We start from the raw sequence: 25,491 nt of genomic DNA, 5'->3' as shown, positions 1-25,491 counted from the left end.
CAAAAGCATTGTCTTTCAGAAATGAAATTTTGAAAATAATTGCTCAGATCGTTTTGTGACTTTTAACATGTTTGATAGAAAATTGCTTGGATATATCATTTCACTTCTGCCTATCATGTTTGTAGTTAATACTTTTAGATATTTAAATTGTCACATCAGAATTTTGTAATTTTAGATGTAAGGTGTTATAGAAATAGAGGAATATTTAAACTAAAATATTGTAACATGAAAATATTCAACAAAAGTAACTGTACTTGAACTCGATAACAGCTTAGAATTCCTTGCCCTTAAGCTAATCATTGTTAAAAATGTTTTGTGCCAGGGATTTGTTTAATCACAAGCTTTTCCAATGTAGTATGTTCATGTGTTGTTCTTAATTCCAAACTTGGTTAATGCTGTACTTGACTATCTCTCAGTTGAAATTCTGTAAGATCAGAATTACTACTTGAAAATTAAAGAGGTCTTTGGCAATATGCTTAAACTTATTAAGTGCACCCCTGGACACAGATCTTTAATAAGGGCACCAATTTAAACTTTAATCCTTTGCTTCAGTCCTACATGTCTTGTTTACTACCTATACCTTGATTTTGGTCTGTCTTCATTCTGCCTACTGTCAACAGAATACATGAATATTTAATAACTTGTGGGCAGAATGGTATCGTTGTGGGTAGTGTAATCCTATTACAGTGCCAATGACCCAGGTTCAGTTCCTGTTGCTGCCTGTAGTTTGTATGTTTTCCCCCATTACCATGTGGGTTTCCTGTGAATGACTCATTTTCCTCCCACATTCCAAAGATGTGCAAGTTCGTATGGTGTAATTGGGCAGTGTGAGCTCATTGGGTTGGAAGGGCCTGTTACCATACCATACCAAAATTAAATAAAATTATAATATCGCATCGGATCCACATGTTATTGGGTCGTCTAACCCAACGTAAATACAACAAGCCAAGAATGATCAATGTTGAAAGCACTTGAAACATAAACATTATTCAGATTATTTGTAAAATACAAATGAAATTGTTAAGATAGGTAACAGACGTTAAATTATTAAGATCAGTAATTAATACTGACTACTAATAACACATTTCCAATGATATCATAGTCTCAGGTTTACATAAATAGTTTAATTTGGTGATTTGATTCCTTAGCTATCAGGATTGGATAAACAGTTTGAGTAGTTATTTGGCTTTTTCTTAGTGTTTTTAAATTTGTACGATGGAGTATTTTTTGTAGTCAGAATCAGGTTTATTATCACAAACCTTCATGGAGTTTCATGGTAGTCTACCGATACCTTGCAACTGGCTTGAATGGAGGGGCACCATAAGATTTGTTATATCCTAATGCACTTGCAATCCAAAAGTTGTTTGGAAGTCAAGAATGAGGCATAAAATTTATTGCTTATGATCATTTTATTACTTGTTACAAGAACATAGAAGAACAAGAAGAAGGTACATTGAGAGAACAAATACAGGAGCAAACAAAAAAGCAGCTGTGCTCATCTCATACTCAATCTGAAGATAACAAAATTCCAGTGATAGCAATTAAACTATAAAATGGCCTGATTTGTGTAGGTTGACACCTGCTACTGAAAATGAGGACGGTTCTAGACAGAAAATTCACTAAATAATTATATGTATATAGGTGATTATATAAAATTGCAAGCAAGTACAGGAAATTTTAACGACAAGAAAAATAACAATCAATGCCACAATTTAACAGAATCTTTAGAGGGAAGTTAGACATTTACTTCTGTAGGCAAGTAGTAATAGTTGGTGTGAGTGGACGCACAGTCCCCAATTTTCCCATAGTTATGTTTCTTTTATCTAATCTATTGAGATTTAAATATGTGATGTGATTTTTATTTTTGCTGTGAAGATTTAAGTGTGCAAGATTGGGACCTTCCCTCACATGAGATGAATTTAGAGACCTTGCTCAGTGAATGTCATAATGTTTAAATGTTCATAACTTTGAATGTGGTCTTTGATTCACATTTTCTTTGAACAAAAGATAGCTTGATCTCCATTTGAAGCGCACAGGATTTCAGACCCTGTCAAAAAGGGCAGTCATTCCTTGATGTAAGTTTGAAGTTGAGTGAATAAAGAGCAATTGTGAATGAATTGAATTGAAGCAATCTTAGTTAGGCTTGAAGAATTCCTTTATTTTAAACACAAAAGATTCAGTAGATACTGGAAATCCAGAGTAGTTCTCACAAAATACTGGAGAAAGTCGGCAGGTCAGGTAACACCCATGGAGGGGAATATTCAGTTGATGATGGGTCTCAGCCTGAAACATCAACTGTTTATTCCTCTCCATAGATGCTGCTTGACCTGCTGAGTTCCTCCAGCATTTTGTGTGCTCCTTTATTTTAATTTTGACAAAATTGATTTTTCATCACTTCATTTTTTTCTGGATTTTAGAAAGAACAAAATTGAAGGGAAAAAGCATGAATAGACAATTTGGTCCATGAACCTACCCCAGTATATAACATGGTCATGGCTGCTCTATCCTCAACTTTGTCTCCTCTGTGTGTCAGCTTCTCCTAACACTCAATTCCCTAATCGTTCTGAATTTTATCTGTCTTTTCGTATTCCTAATGACCCTTTGAGAAGTTCTAAAGATAAAGATTTGCTTTATTTCTCACATGTACATTGTAACATAGAATGAAATGCATCATTTACGTCAACAACCAAGGATGTGCTGGAGCGGACTGCAAGTGTTGCCATGTTTCTAGTGCCAACGTTGCATGCCCACAGTTTACTAACCTCAATTAATCCATTTGTCTTTGGAATTCATACCAACTATAGCTATAAATTGCCCCCTTTTAATTTGTAACAACCATTTCCTCTCGTTTAAGACTCTCACTACTGGAAACACCTCAGCATTTACCCTATCATACCAGCTCACTATCATGTGCTTCAGTGGGATCACCTTTCATTCTTCCAGACACCAAAGAAAATACACTCAGTGGTCACTTCATTAGGTACCGGTGTGGAACCTGTTGTGGCCTTCTGCTGTAGCCCATTCACTTCAGGGTTTGGCGTGTTGTGCGTTCAAAATGATCTTCTGCACAGCACTGTTGTAATGCTTGCTTATTTGAGTTACTGTCACCTTCCCATCAGCTTGAACCAGTCTGGCCAGTCTCCTCTGTTTTCTCTCATAAACAAGGAGTTTTTGCCCATAGAACTGCTGCTCACTGAATTTTTTTGTATTTGCACCATTTTCTATCAATTCCAGAGACAGTTGTGTGAGAAAATTCTTGGAGATCAGCAGTTTCTGAGATACTCAAACCACCCTGCCTGGCACCAACAATCACTCCTTTGATCAGTCACTTAGGTCATATTTCTTTCCTATTCTGATGTTTGGTCTGAACAACAACTGAACCTCTTGACCACATCTGCATTCTTTTACGTAGTGAGTTGCTGCCAGAAATTGGATATTTATATTAACAAGTAGATGTACAGATGTACCTAATAAAGTGGCCACTGAGTGTATATTTCTTTTGATTCTTGTGATAGGACTGCCCGCTCATTGCAGAAAGTTGTCCTGTGAATTCGTTTTGTTGTATGTGCTTTCGTGATTTTGTTTTTTATGCCCAGTGTCAGGGGAGAAGAGAATGGCCGGACTGGGTAGGATCTTGGATTATGTTGGCTGATTTACTGAGGCAGTGAGAGGTGTAGACAGAGCCCATCGAGAGGAGGCTGGTTTCCATGATGTGCTGAGCTGTGTCCACAACTCTCTGCCATTTCAGCAATCCCCCCAAACACATTTGTCTGTCATTTGCACACATGTTGATGAATTCTGGTGATTAACAAAGTACATTCGCTTTTTTCCAACCTGAAAGTGAAGTGAAAATTTTCGGCAATAAAGATAAAACACTGCCAATCCTGTTTTAAAGGTGTTTACAATGAGGCTATCTCGCACTTTATAATTTGTCAACTAATAATCTTCTTGGTCAGATTTTTGTTTACTGAAATGTTCTGTCAATTTGGATATCACAATGAATCAGATGAACAAATAATTAACTTAATTTCCAGGACAAATAGCTAATTTGATGGTTCTGTATATAATTGGAATTTTATAAAGGAAGATTTAAAAGCTTTAAAACCTGAAGTTTAACTTCTGTTTTTTTTTCCCTTCCAGAATGACAGGCTTTCAAGGTAAGGTTTTTATTTTATAACCTTTCGTCCAAGTTGTGTTTAATGTCATTTACACAGGTACAATGAAAAGCTTATTGCAGTAGCATCACAGGCACCTTACATCAGATCAGTAGCGTTCACAAGAAAAAAGTAAATTAGACAAATAATACACTATTTTCACAAGAAACACTAAGAATAAACTAAGTCCACTGTAGTTGCAAAGTGTTCCTATACTGAGTTAGTGATTAGGGTTGTGCTGGGTACATGCCTGTGGTGTATGTTGGAGGGGAAGCATAAGTAATTCAGTCTTTAAATGTAATTGAGGAGTGAGCTTGTAATATTTATTTTCAAATGCACTGGAGAGAAGATAATTGAAGTTTATTGGAACAGCAAGTTTCTTTTCATTAGGATTTGTGTGTGTGCCATCAGATTGTTCTCAGTATTATCTGATTGCGATACTATAATTACAATATTGGTTCAATTTGTCTTGCAGGTTTGACACTGGAGTTTCTAGTACTGCACAGAACGAGGGCTCTGACCTATCGTTTAGTCGAACTGGTTCGTATAAAGAAAGTAAACTTGCACCTCACAGCCGAGTTGAAAAGGAGGATGCATTGGATTATAAGAAGGTGACTGCTGAACTGATGTTAGATTTGTGCTTTGTAAATGGGTTTAACTCATAACAAATGTGCCTGTGGCAACGCAGTTTCTGAGTTAGGGGGCTATGGGTTAATAGGTTCTCTGCAGGATGTAATCCAGACGCCAACTCCACAGAAAATAACACATTCCAAGCCTGTGCAGCAAGACAAAGGCACAAGTTTAGTGGTGGCATGTAACACCCATACTGCACAAATTCAAGGCAGTGACCAACTCCATCGAGAGAGTCTATCCATGTGCCCTTGATATTCCATGACGTTACCATCATTGAGTTCTCCATCTTGAATGTCCTGGATGTTGCCACTGACAAGAAATTTTACTGAATCAGATGTGCACTCTATCTGGTAGAGCAGGTCAGAGACTGTGTATCTTGTGGCCATGGACCAATTCCTGACACTCCGGAGCCTTTCCACCAAGTCCGAGGTACAAGCTTCAGAGTGTAATGAAGTTCTCTCCACTTGCTTGGGTGAATGTAGTTCCAAGACTACTTGGAACCTGCCCCCTGTAGGATAATTAATGGTTTAAACATTCACTTGCACCGTCATTGGTCCTTAGTGCATCTATTGCAAAACGCACTGGTCTTGCTTTGACAGCTTCTCGCCAACCTTCCATATCTAGCAGGAAGAAAGGTAAGAGCTGGAGATGCATGAGAACACTATCACCTGCAGGTCTCTCTGTCAGGCTAGAAAACTTTGGAGCAGAACCAGTCCATTTGGCCTTTTGAGTCTGCTGTGTCATTCCATCATGATTTGTTATCTCTTAACCCCATTCTTTTGCCTTTTTCCTGTAACCTTTGACACCTCACTAATAAAAAACCTATCAACATCTGCTCCAGATATACACAATGACTTGGCCTCCACAGCCATCTTTGGCAATGAACTTCACAGATTCAAGGACACCCCCCAGCTAAGGGATATCCTTCTATACTTGTTTTAAATATATCCTAAGTTTTAAGTGTATCAGTGCTTTTATAATGCTTCTGCCCAATGAGAGGGCTGCAGTAGGTCAAGAAGTGTACTCTCTACTGCCTCAGAGTCACCAGGGAATGTTGAATAAGTGCTGGCCTTGCCATTGATGCCCAGGTTATCCATTTGATTCAGATGGCTGATGGTTGAAACTGTTCCTGAACTTGGTGGTGTGGGACCTAAGGCTCCTGTAACTTTTGTCCAATGATAGTCAAGGAAAAATGAATAAAAACACTGATATTTTGGTCAGTCTGAGAATGTTACGTTATTAATGATGCTTTCTTTCAGTTGAGATATTCAACAAAGTGTTCTATCTGGCTATTGCTGTTGATGTTAAAGGTGCCAACTTATGAGGTTTTTCTGGTTTCCTGGGGTAACAGTATCTCAGCTATGTTTTTGGAACAGCTTTTACCCCTCTAACAATAGATTTCTGAATGGACCATAAACCCATGTATACTAACTCACTTTGTTTTCTTTATTTGCTCTGTTATATTTTATATTAATACATATAAATGTAATTTTAATTTATAGTTTTTAAAATTGTGTATTGCACAATTATGCTTCTGCCACAAAATGAGAAATTTCACAACTTTTGCTAGTAATATTAAACCTGATTCTGATTCAGATACACAATTTCCATCAGTTAATCCTGATGAACGGTCTTGGACTGAAATGTTGACTGTTTATTCAGTTTCATATATGCTGCCTGACCTGCTGAGTTCCTCCAGCATTTTGTATGTGTTACTCTGCCATTAGTTGGATTTGTCTGAGTGCACATTGATGGAGTGGGTCCACAGGTGATGGTGTTTGGAATGCTGTTTTGTTATGAAAGTGCAAGGTTAATACATATTGGATTCTGATAGAAGTCAGTATTTTCTGCAAAAGAAGTGCAATTTGTTGGAGTGAGCAATTTAACTTGTGATACCTGGATATAAGATTTTGCTGCTGCTGTGGCTAAATCTTCTGTTTTTTTTTACAGCTTTACGAACAATTCCTAGCAGAAAATGAGAAGCTTAAGGCAACTCTACATGACACAAACCTCGAACTGGCAGAGTTGAAAGTGCAGTTAGAAAAAACAACGCAGGTCTGTTCAATTAAGTTACTTTGAAAGTAGAAAATCTAAGCTGGTCTTCGAAAATATTTTGTGATCTTACTAAAATATTGACCCCTAATATATACCAAAAAAAATTGTATCCTTGTGTGTTCAGATTTAATTTTTGCAGTGCATTTGAAGTTTCCATTGCTGAAATTGAATATTTCTGTGTCGAAGCTGCAAAGCTTTCAGTTTCTTTGTAACCATAGATACAAGTGATGCTCCACAGATTTATCAGTGTTCAACTTTTACAGAGCATAGAACAATACAGTACAGCACAGGGACAGGCCCTTCAGCCCACATTGTTGCAGCACGATACCAAATTAATAATTCCCTTCTCCCTGCGCATAATCCATGTCTCTCCATTCCTGACATATTCATGTCTAAATTCCACTATTGTATCTCCTTCCCTCACTACTCCTGGCAGCCCATTCCAGGCCTTCTGTTGCTCCACATGTCTGTTATGGCGAGCCAAACAGCCAATACCTGTTGGTCAGCTGACAACCAATTCCAGGTTGACTTTCACTGGTAGTTGTTCCAATCAATGTCTCAAATGTTCTTGGATAAACCACTTAAATAGTTGAGGACTTTGGGATGTACAGTTGAGTTTTGAGGTTTGTGGTTGTTGTTTTACTGAATAAAGGAGTATTTTGTATTCTGACTTGGTAGAAGTATGCAAAATTATGAGGGCTATAGATAGGGTAAACGCAATCAGGCTTTTTCCACTGAGTTTGGTAGATACTAGAAATAGAGGTCATGCGTTAAGGGTGAAAGGGGAGCATAAGGGAAAATTTCTTCACTCAGATGGTGGTGAATGTGGAATAAGCTGTCAGTAAAAGTGGATGCGGGTTCAGTTTCAATATTAAAACGTTTGGATAAGTGCATGGATTGGAAGGATCCTGGGTGAGGGTTGATGGGACTAGACAGGTGAATAGTTCAGCATCTACTGGATGGGCTGAAGGGCCTGCTTCTGTGCTGTTGTGGTCTATTATCTATGACTATAATCTTCAAAAGCAGTATCAATAACAAAAGCAATTGTTATTTTTGGAATAAATAATTTAAAAGAGTATTTGCAGGATTATGAAGAAATATGTTTTGTGTAGATAAATTCTTGAAGAAGCAGAGAATTGAGGGCGAGGTAGGATTAACACAAAAGATGGTGTTACTGGGACAGAGCATTCCAGAAAGATAAGTGTGTTTCCATTTGGGATATGAAGAAGAATTTTTAAGTTTGCAGTATGCTGGGCTTCATTCAATGTTTCCAGGATTGGGGAATGTACTGGTGACTGCGATGTGTTGGTTCCATGTTAGAATTGGCTAACTAATTCTAAATGAGGAATAGTTGAGTTGCCAGCTGGCCTTTTCTTGATGACAGTGCTTATTCTGTGAAGACCAACTTTGCATTTACAGGCTGCCGTTCCAACAGACACCATCTTGTTTGAAAGACTGGCCATTTCCTCATGGTGATAATGATGACATTAAAGCATCCAAGTTCATAACCTCTGATGACATTATTCACCATTACCCGTTACCAAAATTACCAAAATCCAAACATTTTAATTATAATCAATATCATTTTTATCTATTTATACTGTAGTTATAGGTGAGGAAACAACAAATTGATGATGAGATGCTGTATTCTATTGAAACAACAATTTCACAGAAGACTTGCGTGAAATTCTACAACAGCGGCTAGATCAATTTGAGGTGGCCCAGCCCAAGTTAATCGAAACATTGACAGCAGTGAGTCCAACACCGTCATTGAACTCATGTGATTCAACTGTTACGTCCATAAACGGCTTCCCGTTTGATGTCACTCTGGGCATTAGGGTTGAATCATTGTTTAAGCATTACGAAGAGATTGCCAGTAATAACTCATGGAAGACACGCACTTTGCTCTGAAAATTGGGTACTGCTGAGCATGAGTGTTATTTCAACTTCATTTTCCTAAGAACTTCGCATAACCTATCGTTTGACGAAGCTACCCAACAGCTGATGACCATTTTTTGGAAGGCAGTCATCTCTCCTGTGTTTGCTACCATTGCCTAAAACTCATCAAAGATGACACCGATTACTTCATCGCATGTGCAATGCATATGTCAATCATGACTGTGAACTTTTCAAGATGAGTAACATGAATAAATCACAGATCGAATGTCTGATTTAGATTTGCAGACTTCAGGCACCTGGCGATGCAGATTTTTTCAAAGGGTTCCTGGCGGGACTGGAGCAAGACCCCTGATATGACTTTACAAGCTGTCATTCCAGAACGTCAGTGTTTGCTGTCCCTGAAACACGATTCTAACCTGGTCAAACAAAGCCCTGTCAATGCAGTTTCCAGTGGCCCATGCATCAACACTGAGCAGGTCTCCAAGTGGCCCAACACAGCTTGTTGGAATTGTGAAGCATGGCATTACACAAGAAACTGCAAATACAAGAAACGTATTTGCAGCAAATGCCCATGCTGTGGTCACAAACAAGGCTTTTGCTGACTTTCACTATCTTCTTGGCCAGTGAAACACAAGGACAAGAAGTTTCAAAAGCCATCAAAATGTACAAAGAATTTAATGGTCACGTTCAAAGTTCACTTTGACCCCAAGAGAAAATTTGTCAATGTATTAATCAACAATCAGTTGGTCAAGAGCTACAACTCAATACAGTGTCAGACATCACCATTATCTTCAAATGCATGTGTTGAGCACTTAGATCTCCACTAGTCAAATCAACTCATCAGTCCACCTGCAGTGCATCAGTGGAACCCTTTAGCTGTTGGATAACACACCCCACTGGCAGTTTGCCAAACAGACCAGCCAGATCAGCATGTCCTTGGCTTTGACTGAATGGACAAGCTTAATCTTTGGAACATCCCTCTGGATGAGGTCTGTATGAAAATTTTGGCTGTGCAAATTATGACATTCGCCACCAAACCACCATCAGTATGGGACACCGTACAACAACATCTGCAGCAGCACTATGCAGCAGTGTTTCAGTAAGGTTTAGGTTGCTGCATCAAACTGCAAGCAGAGCTCCATCTCCGTCCAGGCACCGTGCCAGACTTTTGTCCCATATGTTTCCTTACCAATTATGGAGCAAGAGCAAGATCGCCTGCAACAAACTGGTGTGATCAAAGCTGGCAACAACTCACTGGGTAGCTCCAATAGTCAAAATCAAGAAAGCCAACAGTAAAGTGAGGTTGCGTGCAGACTTCTCAACTGGTCTGAATGTGGCTCTGGAGACACACCAGTACCGGCAGATCTCTTTGCAAAGTTGAACGATGGCCGCCACTTTGCAAAGTTGGCCTAACTCCAGGTAGAAGTGGAAAAATCACAAGGGCTTCTCACCATTACATCACATAAGGGGTTGTTTTCCTTCCTCCATCTGCCTTTCAGAATAAAGGTGGCTCCTTCAGTTTTCCAACAACTTATAGTCACTGTGCTGAGTGGTATTGATAGTGTTGATGCTTATCTCGATGACATCACTGTGATGGGCACAGATCAGACAGAACTCTTGCCAGCACCTGGACCAAGTTGTGAACAAACCACAAGACTTTGGATTGTGATCTCAGGCAGAAAAACACAGCCTTGTGATGTCTTCAATCAAATATCTGGGATTCATCATGGGTGAGCACGGTTGTTACTCAGAACCCAAAACCATCACTGCTATCTTAGATACCAACTTCCACCATCAAACGTCAACACTTTATGATCATTTCTGGGCATGATCAGTCACAGTTTAGCATTTGTCACAACAATGCAACAGCTGAGGGAGCTGCTTGATGCTCTGATCAATAAGGGAGCCATGTGGAAATGGTTCAAACAATGCTAAGAGACTTTTGATCAGGTGAAGAATATGCTGTCATCCCACCTTCTCGTGATGCATTTCAGCCCAGAGTTGCCAATTGTCATGCAATGGATGTGCCCAACAATGGGGTGGGGCTGTCATATCCCAAATTTTTCCTGATGGCTCTGAAAAAGCTGTCGTGCATGCAGTCAGTTCACTAACTACAGCAGAAAGGAACTGTGGACAAATCAAGAAAGAAGCATTACGAATCATCTTTGCTGTGAAGATGCTTTATGGCAGATCATTTTCCTTACTGATCACAAGCCACTATTGTCCACCTTTGGGTCTAAGAAAGGTAGCTAACCATCTACAAAGGCAGACAACGAAGTTGTTCACCTATGATTTTGAAAGCAAGTACACATCAACCCAGGACTTGGTCAAGCAGATGCCTTTGGCAGACTTCTGAATCAGCAAGTTACTGAAAATGAAAGCTTAGTTTGGCTGTGGTTTCAGTTGCTTGGAAAGTCCATCGGGTTGTATAATTTGCTCCTAAAGGTCTTCTGGTCATGATCACCAAGATTAGAGCAGGAATGGCTGCAAATCCTCCTCTTCAGTTCATCCCCAGGTACCTCATTGATAGATGCCCAGTGAAGGTTGAGGAAGATGTTGTACCCTGCTACCAACATCATGCATCACTCTCAACTGTGAACTCCTATGTAATGTTTGAGACAAAATGGTGATTGCACAAACACTTCGATCAAAAGTACTGAAACAATTTCACTGGGGTCATCCAGGCATCAATCGAATGAAAGCCCTGGGAAGAGGCTTTGTGGCCAGACATAGATGATGATGTCTCATCCATAAAGTGCTCTATGGCAGCAAAGAATCCAAGAAGAGCTGATCCACAACCGTGGCCTCAGGCAACCAGACCTGGGAATCGAGTACATATTAATTTTGCTGCCCCAATCTGTGGGTGTTCCTATCTTGTCTTGTGCTTATTCCAAATGGCTGGAAGTATTCAATAGGTTCAAGTTAATGTCAGAGAAATGTATACAATATACATCCTGAAATTCTTTTTCTTCGCAAACATCCCCAAAAACAGAGGAGTGCCCCAAAGAATAAATGACAGTTAAATGTTAGAACCCCAATGCCCTCCAACTCCCCCCTCCCACGCATAAGCAGCAGCAAAGCAATGAACCCCTCCTCCCCCACCTGCAAAAAAGCATCGGCATCCCCCACCGAGCACTCAAGCGTGCAGCGAAGCATCAATAAAGACACGGACTTGCAGTACCCTAAAGACTACTTGTTTACCTGGTAATTCGACATACCACAGACCCTCTCTCTCCTTAATAAGGGAAAAAGGGGTGACCCCATTTCACAGCGAGAGGGGAGACATAACAAAACAACTTGCTGATTTATGGTGTTAAAAGTCTGTTGCATTACTTTTTCTGAGCTCTGTGCCCAAAGAACTCGGGTCTCTGGGCATATAGCCAGCAGCCAGCTCACTGCTTTCGATCTTCTGTGTACTCCCACAACACACCAGTTTTCTGCGGCGGCACCAACCTCAAATCTGCCTGCCTTCAGAGCCACAAAAATTCGGCACTCCGAAGGCATGCCAGTCTTCCAGGCTGCGTCTTGGCATATCAAAAAACGGCCGGTCATGAGGCCCTGAGAGTGGGTCCCATTCCCATAAAGAACCGAAGTCAGCATGTAACTCAAGGTCAGGGTCTTCAAAAGAACTCTGAAAAGAAAATAAAAGAGATATTAAAGATAGAAATAGAGCTGTTTCCGAAGATGCAAGCAGAGGAGTTGCCATTAGGCACTGTTATCCTAAGCTCCGCCCTCCATTGATCTCCCTGTTATTTCTGAAGTCAACGATAACAGAGACAACCATTCAATAGTGGCTGCAGATCTTCAGCCTCTTGGATGCTAGAAACACTTGTTTCTGACTACAGCACTTAATTCAGTTCACAGCAGTGTGCTGCATTTTGCCAGAATAGTGGAATTATCTACATCCATTCACCCCCATATCATCCACAGTCCAACGGCCAAGCAGAGAGGCTTGTGGATACCCTCAAACGATTGCTTCTGAAATTAAGAGGGGAAGGAGCGTTGGCTGAGTCTCTCATTTCTGCTGATATATTGAATTACACACCATCCAAGCTTCAAAGGTAAAGTCTCCTGCTGAAGCATTTTTGGGAAGGTAACTGCACATGTTGTTGAAGGCAGTGCTGCCACAGCATCCAACATCCATGGTCAAATGGTCAAATACACAAGGGCAGCCACACAGATCTTGGTTGAGGAGTTTGGTTTACCTTGACCAAATGAACCACCTGTGCCAGCAAAGCCGCAAGCAACATCGAGACAAGAAAGTGACTGCCTGCAACCACGAAGAAGGGCTGATTGCTAGCATCAGCCGGTTGGTCCAATCCAGATCCACAGGTAATCTTCAAGAGGGAGGTGTTATGGCGATCCAAAATAACCAATCCCTGGCTTACTTTCACTGGTTATTGTTCCTATCAGTGTCTCAAATGTTCTTGATGAAGGATTTAAATAGTCATGCTCTAGGATGTGCTTTTGAGTTTTGAGATTTGTAGTTGTGTGGTTTTGCTGAATAAAGGTGTATTTTTTATTCCAACTTTGTTCCATCTCCTGGCTTTGTGGCTCGCCAATAACTATAGGCGAGTGAATGCAACATCTTCTATTAATTCTCCAAGTGTCATAGGTCATAGAACATTACAGCACAGTACAGGTCTTTCGGCCCATGGTACTGTGCTGACCTTTTAACCTACTCTCAGATCAATGGAAATCTTCCCTCCCACATTGCTCTTCATTTTTTTTCCACCCATGTGTCTGTCTAAAAGTCTTTTAAGTGTTCTTAATGTTTCTGTCACTATCACCACTCCTGGCAGCATGTTCTATGCACCCATCATTCTGTGTTTCAAAAAAGAACCTAGCTCTGATAATCCCCTATACTTAAATCAGTTTAAAATTATGCCCCCTTGTAATAAACATTTCTCCCCTAAGAAAAAATGTCTGGCTTTCTTCTCTATCAATGCCTCTTATCTTATACACCTCTATCAAATTTCCTCTCATCCTTCTTCACTCCTAAGAAAAAAGCTCTCCTTCGCTCAGTCTATCCTCAAGACATTCTCTCGTTCAGGCAGCATCCCAGGCATTTTGTACAATGCCAATTAGTTACAAAGATGATATTAGAAAGGTGTTATGCAGTCTTCCTTGTACCATCCATACATATTTAATTTTCATTTCTTCTTGGACTTGGGGAAGTTGATTTCATTTACCTTCCGTCCCAAATGGTTCTTAAAATGAGTGGCAGTTAGAATTGATCAGGTATAGGACAGACTCAGCAACAATAGCAATTCCTTTCACAAAATCAGTAAATAAGTTGTTTTCAATAATAGAGTCATAGAAAAGTACAGCACAGAAGCAGGCCCTTTGGCCCATTCATTCTGTGCTCAAATATTTAAATTCCCTTTGAACTGTACTGGGGGCCATAGCCCTCCATACCCTTATCATCCATGTACCTATCTAAACTTCTCTTAAACATTGAAACCAAGCTTGTATGCACCACTTGTGCTGGCATTTCGTTCCACATTCTCACAGCCCCCTGAGTGAAGAAGTTTCCCTTCATGTTCCCCTTAAACTTTTCACTTTTCACCTTTCATCTTTAACCCATAACCTGTGGTTGCAGTTGCACCCAACCTCAATGGAAAAACCCAATCTTTCCATATAACTCAGATCCTCCAGACCTGGCAACATCCTTGTAAATTTTCTCTGTACTCTTTCAACCTTATTTACATCTTTCTTGTAGGTAGGTGACCAAAACTGCACACAATACTCCAAACTGGACTTCACCAATGTATTGTAAACTTGAACATAACATCCCATTTCTTGTACTCAATACTTTGATTTATGAAAGCCAATGTGCCTAAACTTTATGACCCTACCTAACTGTGATGCCACTTTCAATGTATTATGGACCTGTATTCCCAGATCCCTTTGTTCCAGCACACTCCTCAGTGTTCTACCGTTCACTGTGTAACCCACCTACCCTGGTTGTTCCAACCGAAGTGCAATACCTCTCATTTGTCTGCATTAAATTTCATCTGCCATTTTTAGTCCATTTTCCAGTTGGTCTTGATCCCCCTGCAAGTCATGACAGCCTTCCTTGCTGTCCACTGCACCCCCAATCTTGGTGTCATCCACAAATTTGCTGATCCAGTTAACCACATTATCATCCGGATCATTGATATAGATGACAAACAGCAATGGACCCAGCACAGATTTCTGTAACACTCCACTAGTCATAGGCCTCCAGTCAGAGAGGCAACCATCTACTACCACTCTCTGATTTCTCCTGCAAAGCCAATGTCAAATCCAATTTGCAATCTCATCTTGAAATCTGAACGACTGAACCTTCTTGACCAAACTCCCATTTGACCTTCTCATATCACTTATTAATGTCTATGTAGGCAACATCCACTGCCTTTCCTTCAACAACTTTCCTGGTAACTTCCTTGAAAAACTCTTAAGGTTGGTTAAACATGACTTATCACGCACAAAACTATGTTGACTATCCCTAATCAGTCCCTGTCCATCCAAGTACTTGTATATCTGGTCTCTGAATACCATCCAAAAACTTTCTCACTACTGATGTCAGGCTCGCCAATTAATAATTTCCTGGCTTATTTTTAGTCTGTCTGAAACAATGGAGCAACATCCGCTATCCTCCAATCCTCTAGCATCTTGCTCATGGCTGAGGATATTTTAATTATCTCTGCTCGTGCCCCTGCAATTTCTGCACTTGCCTCCCACAGGAACACATTATTAGGCCCTGGGGATTTTTTTGCTCAAATTGGCCTCGAGACAGCAAACAACCTTCTGTAATCTGTATAGGATCCATGAAGTTGTTGCTGCTTAGCCTCACTTCTATAGACTCTGTCTGTCTGTCTCCTGAGTAAAAACAGATGCAAATTGTATTTAAGGTCTCCTCCACCTCTTACGACTCCACACATGGATTACTATTCTGAACTTCCAAAAGACAAATTTTGTCCCTTGCAATCCTTTTGCTTTCAGCGTATCTGTAGAATCCCTTGGGATTTTCCTTCACCTTGTCTTCTAGGGGAACCTCATGCCTTCCTTTAGATATCTTGATTTTTTAAGTGTTTTCTTGCATTTCTTATCCTCCTCAAGCACCCAGTTTGTTCCAACCTGCCTATATTTGCCATGCACCTCTTTTTTTCTTAACCAAGGCCTCAAAATCTTTTCAAAATTAAGGTTCCTTTAATCTGTTATCTTTACCTTTCATTCTGAAAGACATACACGCTTTGAGCTCTCAAAATTTCCCTTTTGAAGGCCTCCCACTTAGCAAGTACACTTTTGCTAGAAAGCAGCCTCTCTCCCATTTAGAATCTCAACCTGCAGACCAGACTTTTTTTTGCATACTTCTTTTGAAACTAATGGCATTGTGATCACTAGGTGCAAAATCTGTTTTTCCCCTTAGACAAACTTATTTAACCTGCCTGTCTTATTCCCTAATAGTAGATTAAGTATCACACACTTTCATTGGGACTTCTATGAAAACCTTCCTGAACACATTGGACAAACTCTATCCCGTCTAATCCTTTTACAGTATGTGTGTCCCAGTCAGTACATGGAAAGTTAAAGTCACCTACTGTAACAAGCTTATGCTTCTTGCAACTGTGTGCGATCTTTTTACAAATTTGTTCCTCCAAATTCCTAGGACTGTTGAGTGGTCTGTAATATAGCCATATTAACATGGTCATGCCTTCCTTATTACTCAGTTCCACCCGTAACACCTCACTAAGACTAAGTTCTCCAGTCTGTCCAGACATTTTCCCTGAACAGAAACATCATCCTTCCCACTCAGTCGCATCTAAAGCAACTGAGCCCCAGAGTATTGAGCTGCTGGTCCTGCCCCTTCTGCAACCTAATCTTATTAATGGCTACAATATCATATCAAGTGTTGATCTGTACCTTGAGCTCATCTGCCTTTCTTACAATACTTATTACATTGAAGTATATGCAGCCCGGGATATTAGTTGCACCATGCTCAACCTTTTGGTTCCTGACTTTGTCAGAGTTCTTCACAACATGTCTCCACAACCTCTTCACTGACTGTTCTGGCAGTCTGGTTTCCATCCCCCTGCAACTCTAGTTTAAACCCCACAGTGTAATACTAACAAACTTTCCTTCTAGAATATTAGTCCCCTCCAGTTCAGATGCAAACCAGCTCTTCTGTACAGATCCCACCTTCCTGGGAAGAGAGTCCAATGATCCAAAAATCTTTGCCCTCCCTCCTATAGTAACTCCTCAGCCATGTGTTAAACTGTATAATCTTCCTATTTCTGGCCTCTCTAGCACGTGGCATTGGGTAGCAATCCTGAGATCACAGCCCAGAAGGTCCTGCCCTTTAATTCAGCACCTAACTCCCCGAACTCCCTTTGTATAACCTTGTCTTTCTTCCTACCAATGTCATTGGAATCTACATGAACCACAACCTCTGGCTACTTACTCTCCCACTTATGAATGCTGAGTTCTCATTCTCGTCCACAGAACCTCTTTTCTGTTCCCCCAAACTAACAAATACCCATACCCTATCACCACAGCTTGTCTTTTCTCCTACCTTACCTTCTGAGTCACAGAGTCAAACTCAATGCCAGAGACTTGACAGGTGTGACTTTCCTCTGCTAGGTCATCTCTCCCCCCCACTGTCACTAATTTCCTGTGTCCTGCACCTTGGGTGTAACTACCTCTCTGTATGCCCTATTACTCCCTCAGCCTTCCAAATGATACGGAGTTCATCCTGTCCAGCCCCAGTTCCTTAATGCAGATTGTTAGAAGCTTCAGCTGGATGTACTTCTCGCAGTTTTAGTCGTCAGGGACACTGGAGGTCTCCTTGCCTTCCCACGTCCTGCAAGAGGAGCGGTCAGCTATCCTGTCTGATATCTCCACTGTTCAAAGCAAATATAAAGAAGGAGAAAACGTGTATTCTCAGTATGTGAGATAACATCTAATGAAAGATTGTCAACTGCTAATATTAATCTCCTTCACCACAGATGCTACTTCACTTGCAAGAATATTCCCATTGTTTCCCATTATCTTTCATATTTCCAGTATCTGCAGATTTTGGCTTTCTTATCATAAATAAAAGTAGGCTATGCAGTCCTGTGCAAAAGTCTTGGGCACCCTAGATTTTTTAGATAAATTCTGTTTTAGATGTTTATATTTTGTCTTCTCCATTAGTATGATAGTAGAGACAAGAGCAAATTTTAGATACCCATTCTTTTTTCCAAAATTTTAATGTTACAGTGAAATTTTTGTATTTCGTTCAAGAAAGTCATATTTAGTAGATCACTTATCAAATAAAAATATGATTACTTTGTTGGTATGTAACTCAGTGCATAATTAAATAAAGATGACAGGTTCTAATGATCAATTATGAGTTGAATGAACTAAACTGGTTAACTGAAACAGGTGTTGGAGGAATCAAACTGGGTGAAGGACAGCTTAAAGGTGAGCATGTGGCCCATGTGACAGTTTAACCTTCAAATCATCAATACTTATACCATGGAAGAGTGAGCATAGCAACAAAAGTTGTCATCCAGTATCAGCAAGGTCTCTTCCCAAGCAGAAATTTTGCGGCAGACAGGAGCTTCAAGATGAGCTATCCAAGCTCTTCTGAAGAAGCACAAAGAAACAGGCAATTGATGAGGACCAGAAGTACAGTGGCCAGCCATGAAAACTGAGTGCGGCAGATGAGAGATACATCAAATTGATTTCCCTTCTAAATCAGAAGATGTCTATCACTGCTATCAACTCTGAACTCACAGAAACCACTAGAACCCAAGTACACCCCTCTACAGTCCAGGGAACTCTTGTCAAAAGTCATCTTCATGGAAAAGTTGCTGCTGAAAAGCCATTCCTCCGAAGTGGAAACAAAGCCAAAAGACTCACCTACCAGGGTGCTGAACAATGGCAGCAAATACTCTGGACTGAATTGTCAAACTTTGAAATTTTTGGCTCAAACAGGGGGCCAAAAATTTAACCATAGAAGAGCTGGAGAGTGCTACATGGATGAGTGTCTGCAGCCAATAGTGAAGGATGGTGGAGGTTCCCTGCGAGTTTGGGGCTGCAGTTCTGCAAATGGAGTTAATAATCTGGTTAGAATTAATGGAATCCTCAATGTTGATAAGTAAAAGCAGATTCTCATCCGTTGTGTAATAACATCAGGGAGGTGCCTGATCAGTCCCAACTTCATTTTGCAGCAGAACAATGACCCTAAACACATGACCACGGTCATGATCTATCTTCAGTAAGAAGACCAAAGCGAGGAGCAGGCGGGGAGAGGATGTCTGCAACAGATGGCATGTCCTCCACAGAGCCCTGATCTCAACATCATCAAGGTTGTATGAGATTATCTGGAGAGACAAGAAAACGAGACAACCAGAATCTGCCAAAGAACTGTGGCAAGTTCTTCAAAATGCTTGGAATAAACTACCAGCTGATTTTCTCATAAAACTGCATAACAGTGTAGCTGAGAGAATTTTAGAGACAAAGGATGGTCACAACAAATATTGATATTTATTTTTTTTTACTATTTACTGCTCTTTATAGCAAATTTTTTGATGTTCAGAAACTTTCATTATTTTTGAAAATTCCCCAGAATTTTTTTTTGACTTTTGCACAGTACTCTATACAGTCATTCAAGTGAGCTCTGCAATTTAATAACATCTTCACTAAGCCAAGATCTCATCCATTTTATTAGTCAAAACACCATTTCTCTTGAGTGTCCTTAAATCCATGGTTCTAGCCCTCTAATATACTCAGTTCTCCATTGAGAATTTCATTAGGCCACAAGACATGGAAGCAGAGTCAGACCGTAGTCTGCTCCACCATTTCATTATGGCTGATTTATTATCCCCTTCAACCCCATTTTCCTGTCTTCTCCCTCTAACCTTTGATGACATTACTAATCAAAAACCTATCAAACTCCACCTAATGAATTGACCCCTACAGCCATTTGTGGCAATGAATTCTATTGACTCACCACACTCTGGATAAAGAAAATCCTCCTCATTTCTGTTCTAAAGGAATGGAAGTTTACATTTCTGTAAAAATTTCTCCTTGTCTTGAGTTGTAAAGAACCAACCTTCTAGCTGAATTTATTTCCCATAAAGATCTCTCCATTGTAGTTCTGTAACCTTTTGGCTTTTGTTCTTTCAATCTCTGTCTTCTGTGTTTCGCTGTGATCAACTGTCCTCCTCAGGAACTTAGTGGGGGGAAATAAACTGTTGCTATTTCAGATCAAAACCCTGCATCAGGATTTATTCCCATATCTGTAGTGTCTTGTGTTGGCAGAATCATTCTGTTACCGAGATTCCAAGACTAAGGTGTGTTCTTGTTTAGAGACCAAAATTGTGCACAGTGTTTTTATATGTGATCTCTTCAAATCTTTTGTCATCTCAGGGCTACCTTAACTTTGTTCTCCAACCCCTTTGTGATCTACCTCAGCACTTAAGACCCAGTGGGTCAGATTTTTTTTTGTGGTTAACACTTAATTATCCTTTGAGCTCAGGCTATGGAAAGTGGAACCTGGACACAAACCATTTGGCAGTTAGATCATCTTTCATCTACCTCCAGCCTTTTTCTTAACGAGTTTGTACGTTGTCCCTGTGACTATGGTGGTTTCCTCCCACATTGCTAAGATATACTTTTAGGATTATTGAGTTGTGGATATGCTATGTTGGCACTGGAAAGCATAGTGACACTTGAGGGCTGCTCCCATCACATCAAGTTCAGGTTTAGTCATAGTCATACTTTATTGATCCCGGGGGAAATTGGTTTTCATTACAGTTGCACCATAACTAATAAATAGTAATAGAACCATAAATAGTTAAATAGTAATATGTAAATTATGCCGGTAAATTATGAAATAAGTCCAGGACCAGCCTATATTGGCTCAGGGTGTCTGACCTTCCAAGGGAGGAGTTGTAAAGTTTGATGGCCACAGGCAGGAATGACTTCCTATGACGCTCTGTGTTGCATCTCGGTGGAATTAGTCTCTGGCTGAATGTACTCCTGTGCCCACCCAGTACATTATATAGTGGATGGGAGACATTGTCCAAGATGGCATGCAACTTAGACAGCATCCTCTTTTCAGACACCACCGTGAAAGAGTCCAGTTCCATCCCCACAGCATCACTGGCCTTACGAATGACCCACAACATCACTGGCCTTACAAAGGTTTGATTGCCATTCAACCATACATAAGAATACAGCCAAATGAAATAGTTCCTCCATGGCCAAGATGCAAAACACAGTACCATCAATCACGTGCATGACATAACACATCTGTCTGTCTATCTATATCACAGTCCATCCTCGGACTGTTGGTCATTGATGCAAACTGTACATTTCTCTGTATGTTTTGATGTATGTGTGACAAATAAAGCTAATCTCTCTTATTCTGAAAGTTATATTTTCTTGGTCTGGATTATGTGGCCCGGAGTGCCACATTTTCTTGGAGTAAAGAAGTTTCTCCTGGATTGTTTCTCTTCTGAAATCATTTGTGACAATCACCAGTATCATTAGTGACAATGCAGTTCTGATTTTGTCTGTAAATGGAAATATCTCTATCTTTATGGAACTCTTTAATAACCTAAAAGACCACTTAGAAATTTATGTTCCCAGTGTTGAAGTGGGAGCCTGGAATACAGACACACAGATCCTGTTGATATTAACATTGATAACCTGCAGACACTGGTTGACGAATCAAATCCACAGCAATTGCCAAAATGGTTAGAAAGCATCCCTTTCTACAGTAAAGCTTCTTGTGTTATGAGAATTTGCTTCTCTTAACAGAATCAACTCATGTTATCCTTTCAGTCAGTCAGCCAGCCAGCATGAAGTTATCAGGAGAATTTATATTCTGCTGTGATTCTAAAAGGAAGTTAACTGAAAGGGTTTCAGTCCAAATCAGATTATCACATATTTGCTCAGTTCAAGAAAGTGACTGTTAAATTGAATATATATACAAGGTCTCAACCTAAAATACCGTCTCTTTTATTCTTCTCCATGGAAGCTACCTGACCTGCTGAATTAAGCAACACTAACCAACATTTTGTGTGTGTAACTTTGGATTTCCTGCATCTGCAGAATTGCGTGTTTATAATAATCTCACATTATTGTTCACATTTTCCAGTTTAAAGCTGTGTGATTTTAATTATCAAAATGGGTTTAATGATCAAAATATGGGCCTTTAGATTTAACTGCAGCATTATTTCTTCACAACTCTGACATAACCTTTAAAAACTTGATTGCTGACATTGGATTGATATTTCTGTTTTGCTGAATATACTGGTTATTTCTGTATCCGATCTTGTGATTGTGTTAATCTTTTAATTTTAAAGCTCTGACTTGCAGTTCACAATTGCTAAGATTTTCATGTTTCTTTGAACAGGTTAATGTTTAGGGTGTTGTTCTTAAGAATCTTTTGAAAATTAGATTATTAGCATCAAGGTCAATAATGGATATCCTCAGTGTTGCTGAATTCAGCAACACTTAACCAACATTTTGTGTGTGTTATTTTGGATTTCCAGCATCTGCTCTGCACCAATGTACAGGATATAACCTAATCTGAGGGATGGAGAAAATTTTCTTAAGCCACCTAGGCTCAAGGAATTGATGGATTTGTAGCTAAATTTGTGGATGAAGCTTTGGTAGGCAGAGGGGCTGGTGGTGTTGAGGAAGCAGGGAAACTGCAGAAGAATTTAGATAGATTAGGAGAATGGGCCAAGTCATTGAGTACATTTAGAGGTTGGCAGGTTCTTGATTAATCACTGCATCAAAGGGGAGAAAGCAGAAAAATGGGGTGGAGAGAGAAAAGAAGTCAACCATGATGGAATGGCAGAACAGGCTCAATGGGCCAAGTGGCCTTATTCTGCTCCTATGTCTTAGGGACAGCTTGTATTATCAGGTTCAAAGACTGCTAACCCATTATTATATGACCACTGAACTTGTATAATAAGATGCTCTTGTCCTGTTCATCTACCTCGTTATGGTTTGCACCTTATTATCTGCCTGCATCTCATTTCTCTGTAGCAGTTTATTCTGCATTCTGTTAATATTTCACCTTGTATTATCTCAATGTATTAATCTGCATGGATGACGTGCAAAATGAGGTTTTCCACTGTGTGTCATTAAGTATGAGAATTATAAACCAGTTATAAACCAGCGATATTAAACTTGATTCTGATTCATTTTACCAAACAATTGTCTTTCAGAGGCAAGAAAGGAAAGCTGATCGGTCATTGCTGGAGATGGAGAAAAGGGTAAGCTTCAGTTAAATGTACTACATTCATAATGAAGATCTGTTAGAGTATAAGTGATAATTAAAACAAAATTGTGAAGCTATTTTTATTAATTTTGTTACGTATTAAATTGGACAGCAATGTTTTAGCAACTATTTGAGTTTCTGAATAAGTATCCAATTTGGAAACTCTTCTGGCCAAATAGCTGAAATACTTCACCTGATTGTTTTAAGCAAATCCAAAACAGCCCAAACCCTGTACTTCTATCATTGTTTTTCTTTTATGTACAAGACTGCTGTAAATCCTCATCGGATCTTGGGCTGATTAAACACCATGTCATTCAACACTAAAACTTGAATTTGAACTGAAGTTTAAAAACCTAAAATAAAAATGGAGACTGCTGAAAATACTCAGCAGGTCAACCAGTGTGCACATAGTAAAAGGGAATGGCATGGTAGTGTAGCGGTCGGTATACACTCTATAGTGCCAGCGATCAGTGATTGGGGTTCACTTCCACTGCTGCCTGTAAGGAGTTGTATATTTTCCCTGTGACCACATAGGTTTCCTTCACATTGACGCAAACTGTGTATTTCACTGTGTATTTCACTGTATATTTCAATATTCATGTAACAAATAAAGCTAATCTTTATTCTTAGAATTACATTTCAGGTCAATGGCCTATAAGAGTTTTTAAGCATTCTTTTTATTGTGTTTTTTTAGCTCCTTGAATAATAAGAAATAGCATAAGCCATGTGACGATATTTTCAAGAAAGAGTTAACATCAATTCAATGACAGATGACCAAATGTTTGGTCAGAAATTTTAAGCAGTATTTTCAAGGACAGAAGAGAATCGACATTCCAAATTACCCCCTGTAATTAGTTCAACACATCCAAATTCAGAGAACCACCACATGAACATCATACATACATCTGAGGAACTGAAATGAATAATTCTTTTCAGGAAGGAGTATGAGGGTGTTATATTTCTGAAAGAGGCTTGAGAAATAAAAGGCTCAGAGTGACAATTTTCCATTATTCATCAGGAAAGAAGAGCGCTGGAGAGGAAAATCGCTGAAATGGAGGAGGAGCTCAAGGTAAAGATCACTCCAGTGTTGTACAGATCTCTGGTTATAAAACTCCATTTAAATGGCAAAACCTATTTTTAAAATGATGGCATTCTTTTCAGAACAAGTAAAGTTGCTATTTTTACCTTAACTTTTGATGTGTAATGGTGCAGTAAATTGTTAATGACTGCACACAAATAAAATTCAAGTGTTTAGATTAGTAAATGTTTTGCGAATGATTCATAGTGGAATAACATTAGGGAATTTTTGCTAATAAGCTCAGACTGCAAAGATCTAACTTAATTTGATGTGGAAGAACTCAGGCTTTAATAACAATTTGTAGATAAATTACTTAAGTTGAAAAAATAATTCCTAGTTTAGCTACAATAATATGCCACATGAATTTGTATTAATATGTCTGATATTGGAAAAGGAATTATATAATTGTTTTGACAAAATCTAAAAGCCCTGTTTTTTTTCCCTTGGTCCAGTTGCACACTTGGCACAGACATGCCTTAAAATCAAATGAGCATATTTGTATAATTATGTTAAAGATTTCCCTTTCAGTGGGTAAATTGGGGAAGTGATTTACTTATGCATAATGCAGTATTAAGTAGGGGTATGATTTCCTTGCATGTGGTGTCCATGAACTGAGCCAGCTTCATCCTGGGCACTAGCCTTTCCACCATTAAAACACATCTTCAGAAGGTGATGCCTCAAAAAAAAGGCATCCATCATTAAAGAGCATTTTGAAGGACAGAAGAGTGGACATTACAAATTATCCCTTGTAATCAGTTCAACACATCCAAGTTCAGAGAATCAGCACAAGAACAACATGCCTCATCACCCAGGACATGCCTTCTTCTCATTGCTACCATCGAGGAGGTGGTACAGGAGCCTGAAGACACAGACTCAATGTTTTAGGAACAGCTTCTTATCCTCTGCCATCAGATTTTTGAATGGGCAATTAACCCATGTACTCTGCCTCATTATTGTTTCTTTTTTTGCTCTCTTATTGCACTTGCTTAATTTTAAAATATATTTCTTATTGTAATTTATAGTTTTTATTATGCATGACTATATACTGCTGCAAAACAACGAATTTTGTGATATATGCTAGAGATTCTGATGACTAGATCATCTTGCATTGACTATACCATGCTATGGTACAATTCTGACTTGAATTCCGTCATCTTCCTTGATGGTACAGGGCTCTATTAAAAATATTTTATATTTTGATGTTTGTTCAGTTTTAATGTTACTCTTCTTTGTCATCCTGTGAAACCATGGTCTTTATTTGCATTTTAAGTCTTGTTCTGCATTTTTGACTCTATTTGGGAGGAGAAGTGATTTTACATATGCATCTAATTCGTAAATTCTCAGTTGGATATAGGTTGGGATTGAGGAATCTTTTGTAGAGTGTTCAGGGATACTGCTACTCT

General features: G+C 39.4%; 1 protein-coding gene across 8 annotated transcripts in view; it reads left to right on the top strand.

Moving 5' to 3' along the window:
• ppp1r12a (protein phosphatase 1, regulatory subunit 12A) overlaps positions 1 to 25,491 on the top strand; it is a 245,638-nt gene that overhangs the window by 198,820 nt on the left and 21,327 nt on the right. For 7 of the 8 annotated variants that reach the window (XM_072268197.1, XM_072268196.1, XM_072268194.1 and 4 more), the window contains 5 exons: positions 4,141 to 4,157; positions 4,630 to 4,765; positions 6,738 to 6,842; positions 22,958 to 23,005; positions 24,029 to 24,079. In XM_072268197.1, the coding sequence (XP_072124298.1) occupies positions 4,141 to 4,157; positions 4,630 to 4,765; positions 6,738 to 6,842; positions 22,958 to 23,005; positions 24,029 to 24,079 (357 nt within the window). Of the gene's footprint in view, positions 1 to 2,007; positions 2,076 to 4,140; positions 4,158 to 4,629; positions 4,766 to 6,737; positions 6,843 to 22,957; positions 23,006 to 24,028; positions 24,080 to 25,491 lie in introns of those variants that run through there. The other variant, XR_011887191.1, reaches the window with a different exon arrangement.

Source organism: Mobula birostris, chromosome 9 (genome assembly GCF_030028105.1).
Source record: "Mobula birostris isolate sMobBir1 chromosome 9, sMobBir1.hap1, whole genome shotgun sequence".
Classification (NCBI taxonomy): domain Eukaryota; kingdom Metazoa; phylum Chordata; class Chondrichthyes; order Myliobatiformes; family Myliobatidae; genus Mobula; species Mobula birostris.
This window is presented reverse-complemented; position numbering and strand designations above follow the sequence as displayed.